Source organism: Nelumbo lutea, chromosome 1 (assembly GCF_056320005.1).
Source record: "Nelumbo lutea isolate HS-2025 chromosome 1, American lotus-T2T, whole genome shotgun sequence".
NCBI classification, from domain to species: domain Eukaryota; kingdom Viridiplantae; phylum Streptophyta; class Magnoliopsida; order Proteales; family Nelumbonaceae; genus Nelumbo; species Nelumbo lutea.
The window spans coordinates 122222001-122228113 of record NC_142684.1 but is presented as its reverse complement, the minus strand read 5'-3'; the positions used below and the strand labels follow the sequence as shown (position 1 = coordinate 122228113).

At 39.9% G+C, this 6113-nt stretch overlaps 1 protein-coding gene across 1 annotated transcript; it reads left to right on the top strand.

Moving 5' to 3' along the window:
* Positions 1–368: 368 nt before the first annotated feature.
* Positions 369–4471, top strand: LOC148877227 (putative inactive receptor kinase At5g67200). The gene is made up of 2 exons (XM_088983240.1): positions 369–2651; positions 3707–4471. The coding sequence occupies exons 1-2, from the start codon at positions 1241–1243 to the stop codon at positions 4255–4257; spliced, it is 1962 nt and encodes a 653-aa protein (XP_088839366.1). The 5' UTR covers positions 369–1240; the 3' UTR covers positions 4258–4471.
* Positions 4472–6113: the final 1642 nt, after the last annotated feature.

The following is a 6113-nucleotide window of genomic DNA, read 5'->3' as shown; positions in this document are numbered from 1 at the left end:
TATTTTAAAGTTTTTTATCAACAAAATAATATTTTTAAATATTTAAATATTTTTTCTATTATTTTACTACCACTTTATTAAAATTAATATTAATTTATCAATATATTTTTTTAATATATTTATCATATAAAATACAAAAATTAAATATTTATGATCAATTATATAGATCATTCATAAAATATATATGAATGATGATGATTTATCCATCCTAATAAATGCTTGGTGATGATTTATACATAGAGAGTTCATATTTGAGATTGGTGATGATTTATACAGAGAGAATTCATCTTTGAGATTGGTGACGATTTGTATAGAGAGAGTTTAGATTTATAGGGTTGAGACGGAAGCCAGACGGTTTTAGAACTCAAGGTTGAAGGCTTTATTTATATATTTATTTTTTAACAAAGAAAAACTTTTTAGAGAATTGTCACTCGAAGAGAAAATCCCTTCGAGTCCAAACACAGTGGATCCAGGATCCAGAGTGCTTTTGGCCTTTATTACTATTAGTATTTTAATCTAACCAAATCCGGTGAAAACCCAAACCTGGCGATCATCCCTTAACAGAGCATGATTAGAACAAAGCACAGTCCTAAACATCGTCGCATTCACGGAGTCTCGGTCTCCACTTATGCTTCTTCCACGACAAGCAGCGGAGGATCGGCCGGCGTAAAGCACGGCCACGTAATCCATGAACACCAGGTACGTCATAGTGATTTAATATCTTCTCAAGTATGGGCGACGTGGCTTTTTGCTTTACCGTCGGATGGAGCAAAGGTTTTTGACTTTTTTCTCCTTGCGGGTATTTGACTGGGCTAAGCATACCTTCGGATTTACACATGAGAAGGAGAAATTTCTTTCCCTACCTCCTTTTTACATCTACTTCACGAGACGGACAGCTGCTTCTGCTTCCCAGAGCTGTCACCTACTTGTGGTAGTCTGGTTGAGCAGTACTTTGTCGCTCTACACACTCCTTGGGATATCTGGTCTCTCTATCTCTCTGGCGTCTACTCTACTCTATCCTCCCTCTCTGGATTCTGGAACATAAGAAGCGGAATGGGGAATGCACGTCATAGACATTGATGATAATGATGCTTCACGGTGAAGAGAGACTAGAGATCAGAGGAACACTTGGAGCTCTCAAACAAGAATCCAGCCTCATTGCCTCCCTCTCATTTTCTTTTTTTGGCAACGAAAGAAACCCAATGCGGCAGGGAAGGGAAAGAAGAACTACTACCCTTGAATGAAAATGTTCTCGTTTCTCCTTGCAATCATTGTTTCAGTTTTACTACTCTCTCTACACAGCTTAGTTCCAGCTACCGCTACTACTCATCCTACCGCCTTGATTTCGCCTCCGGTCAACTTACTTCCTCCCTCTGATGCTCTCTCACTTCTAGCGTTCAAATCAAAAGCAGATTTGCATAACAACCTGCCCTTCTCGGTTAAGAAACGCTTCGACTACTGTCACTGGCAGGGAGTGAAATGCTCAGACGGCAAAGTGGTTCGCCTCGTCCTCGAAGGTTGTGCCCTCGCCGGTGTCTTTGCTCCCGACACATTGACTCGTCTTGACCAGCTCAGAATCCTCAGCTTGCAGAACAACTCGCTCACCGGGCCGATCCCCGACCTCTCCGGATTCGTCAACCTCAAGACCCTCTTCCTCGACCACAACTCCTTCTCCGGTGTAATCCTCGCTTCTATATCGTCTCTCTATCGCCTTCGCACCTTGGATCTCTCCTCTAACAACCTTACAGGCCCAATCCCTTCCGGTTTGACCCGTCTAGACCGACTCTACTATCTCCGGCTCGATAAGAACCAGCTGGTCGGCGCCGTCCCTCCGTTTAACCAGTCCTCTCTCCTAGTCTTCAATATTTCACGGAATAACCTCACCGGCGTTGTACCCGTCACTCCCACGCTCTCCCGTTTCGACACCTCCGCCTTTTCCTCCAACCCTGGTCTCTGCGGCGAGATTATACGCAAGGAATGCTTCCCGCAACTACCCTTCTTCAGGTCCTCGGTACCCGCACCTTCCCCGGCAACGTCCGGACAGAACCAACAGGTGCAAGGGTTTATTCTACCCCCGCCGTCTAAGAAGGAGCACCAGCGAACGAACGTAATCCTGGGAATCTCATTTGGGATTGCAGTTCTACTTGGCTCCCTGGTGTGTTTTCTGCTGACGTTAAACAGACGAAAAGGCCAAGGGGTCCTGACACCGATGATGGCTTCGGATTTAGTAGCTACCGCCGACGCTGCTGCTGTAATGCGCGTAGAAGAAGAGAACGAATTGGAGGCGAAGGTGAAAAAGATGCAAGGGATGAAGGTGGCGAAGAGTGGGTGCTTGATATTCTGTGCAGGGGAGCCGCAGGTGTACACTCTAGAGCAGTTAATGAGGGCTTCGGCCGAGATGCTAGGTAGGGGGACAATCGGTACGGCTTATAAGGCCGTGTTGGACAACCAGCTCATCGTCAGCGTAAAGAGACTCGACGCCGGTAAGACGGCGGTCACAAGTAAGGAAATGTTCGAGCGCCACATGGAATCTGTTGGGGGCCTCCGACATCCAAATCTAGTTCCGCTCAGAGCTTATTTCCAGACCAAGGAAGAGAGACTCCTCATCTACGATTACCAACCCAACGGAAGCCTCTTCTCCCTCGTACACGGTACGCTAGCCACCACCCTCATAAGTCCATTCTATTGTGCCCACAATTGGCGGGACTCAATGCTTCGCCACCGAGTCAAGCCATTCGACTCGGTGTTGCAGGTCGTGGTTGCTTAATTTCAAACTAATAATAATTAATTAGGAAAGCCCAATCCTATAATTAATTAAAAACAAAGTGAAACAGAGATTCCTGCATAGAAACGAGTCCCGACTTCGACAGTCTCGCCTGTCGCCGATGGGAGAAGGCTGTGGAACCAGCGATCCCGTCTCACCCCACCCTTTTTCTTTTCCTCGAAAGAAGAAAACGAAAAGAATGGGGATGATGTAACTCTTCAGAATTCAGATACCTTTCCATCATGGTGGAATGTAGGGGCAGTGCACGTCCGTGCATTCGTCACTCGTCAGAGAAGGTATCTGTACACATGGCAAACATAATGGTTAGGGCCTACCACGTTCGTTGGTTCAAATACTTGAGTGACTACACATTAATTGCCACTTGGATGCTTTTTTCGGGGAGTCCAGAGTCCAGACAATTGCCAACGAGGCAATGACGACTTTTTGATAATCACTACTCTGAAATGTGGGCTCCACACTGATGTGCAAGTTCACTTTTGCTACGAGATGGGCTAAAACCAAGAATCATTGTGGGGACATGGCAATGCATCAAAGGCTCTGATTTATTCATTGTTTAGCGTATCGCTAAAACAATGTCGCAGTAAAAGTGGAGGGTGTTCACTTTTGCTGCGACCTGATTGTAGTTGTAGGGCTGGGCTAAAACCGATAATCATGGGCTCATGGATCATGGTGTATTACTGTGGCCCTGGCCCCCAACTAATTCAACATGGGGATGGGGTCACCCTTGCAATACATCTAAGGCTTTGATTTTGCGTCGTAGGCTCGTAGCAAAATTGTGTCAACTGTTTTTGTCCGTCTAGATGCTTGCTACATTGATGCTGGAACCCTAATATTAATAGTTCATGGATTTGTGTATTTTTCGAGTCCCGAATTCATTAATTTAATATTTGAATAATAATAAAATAATAAATAATGACACAGGTTCGAGATCAACACGGGCTAGGCCACTCCACTGGACTTCATGCTTGAAAATAGCAGAGGACATGGCGCAGGGCCTGGCATATTTACATCAAGCATCCAGGCTCGTTCACGGCAACCTCAAATCCTCCAATGTACTCCTGGGTCCCGACTTTGAGGCTTGTCTCACCGATTATTGCCTCGCTGTGCTCGCCGATACTTCTTCCGAAGATGAAACTCCTGACTCCGCCGGATATAGGGCCCCTGAGGTCCGCAAGTCCAGTCGTCGAGCCACCTCCAAATCCGATGTTTATTCCTTCGGCGTCCTCTTACTAGAACTTCTGACCGGAAAACCCCCATCCCAGTATCCCCTTCTCATATCTAGTGATCTGCTTAATTGGGTCAGATCCGTCAGGGATGGCGACGGTGGCGAAGAGAACCGGCTAGCCATACTTGTTGAGATAGCCACCACCTGCAGTCAGACATCTCCGGAACAGAGACCCACGATGTGGCAAGTGTTGAAGATGCTCCAGGAGTTTAAGGACACGGTGATGATGGAAGACAATCCCTTGTAGTACTGGTTCTCTTTTTTTCCATCTCTAAGCTCTAGCGATGGTGGTTGTCTTTACTACCTACTAGTTACTATTCACACGATCCAACAATCCAACACCAACGACAAAAGTGGGCAGCGGTACCTCCTCCCGAATTGCAATGAAACAATGTATCAACTCCCATTGTCAGTGAATAGTAAATTAGTAATAAACACAACAAATATTTGGAGTTGATCCACTTCTTCTATACCCAAGATATTGGAACCCCATTGAGATTCTGCGCGTTGAGAGAGTTTGACTTGTATCATGCCCAATGAGAGAGTGAATGAGTGATGAACTGATGATGCATTTCTGTGCAAGCAAGGCTTACAAATAAGTATCAAATTTTTCTTCACAAATATGCATCCTGCAACATAGCGGGAGTTTTCGAACCTGATCCAACCCTAGACGCTTCAACTCGATACCGACCTAACTTTAACCATAAATAATGTAAATAACATATTAATTTATAATATTTTCATATACGGTTCTGAACTTTTAGGTGTTAGGGGTTATTAAATTATAAATTATAATATTTTCACCATAGCGTACTTTATTAAGAGGGTTGAGGCTGTTACTAATGGTATTGGTGAAGTTATCATTTCGTTTCTATGCATGTGTTTTGTTTTCGGGCATTTTGTGATATCAAAATACCGTCATGTCATCAATAATTAAATCACTATTTTTTCTATTACTAGTAATTTGGCATGTGCATTGTACATGATAATTTTCTTTTTCTTGAATTTTAGATATATTATAGTTAAGATAGAAATTAAAAATTAATAAAAATAACAATATGATAAAAAATAAATTCAAATGCTTGTAGTAAATATATACATACATTGCATATGAAAATTTTAAATTACAAGCAATTATTATTATTATTATTAAATTTTGTTTTTCATTGCTATCAGCCTATCATTAATAAAAATAATTTTTACTTCAACAAGCATTTTTGTTTAATATAGAAATGTTCCAAAATGTTTTATTTCAATTATGATATCATGAGTTTCTTTGAAAAGTTGGACCGTTGACCTCCATCTATATAAGAAAATAGATTAATTTGCTTTGGGATTAGTTTTAAATTATATATTTCATCTACAATATATAAATAATTTTACTTATTGCACTTAATTTTTGTTTGAAATAATTAATTATTTTTTATATCATATATTTATTTATTTTAATTTTTTTATTATTTAATTATGACATTATTCATTAACCAATTTGACCCTAAATGGTTAAATTGCTTACCCACCACCAAGAGAAAAGAAAATGGTTTTATTTTCAAACTACTTCTCAAAATATTTATATTTATACTATTAAAATTAATGTTGTGGATTTAATTAATAGAATTTAATGATGAGAAAATTATATCTTAAATATAGGATTTAATGAGAGAATATACCTTAGATAATATAAGATTAAATGAGAGAATAGGAAAATAGTTTTATTTCCAATTGGTCTTAAATTTTACATTCCATTTTCATCATTAATAAAAACATTTCTTATTTATCATACTTATTGTTGCTTAATATGTCTAATATATGATGTTAAAATGTTCCCTTTTTTAATTTCTCTATTTTTTGCATTTTATCTATTTTTTATTTTTATTATTTAATTGTAGCATCATGGATTGGCCCATTTGACCCAAATGGTTTAATTTCTTACCACTACCTAGATGAAAACACTATTTTTTCTGGTTAGATTTTAAATTTATAAGGTTTTATGTTATTGGAATTATTAATTTATTATATATAGATTTAATTAATAGAATTTAATGATAAGAAGAAACAAAAATGATTTAAATATATGATTCAATGAAGATGAATGTAAGTTAA

What these genes read in the sequence shown, in the direction of transcription:
- LOC148877227 (XM_088983240.1), top strand. Translation starts at nt 1,241, where the DNA reads ATGAAAATGTTCTCGTTTCTCCTTGCAATCATTGTTTCAGTTTTACTA. An exon ending in CCTCTTCTCCCTCGTACACG is followed by an intron (nt 2,652 to 3,706) that starts GTACGCTAGCCA and finishes ATAATGACACAG; the next exon opens with GTTCGAGATCAACACGGGCT.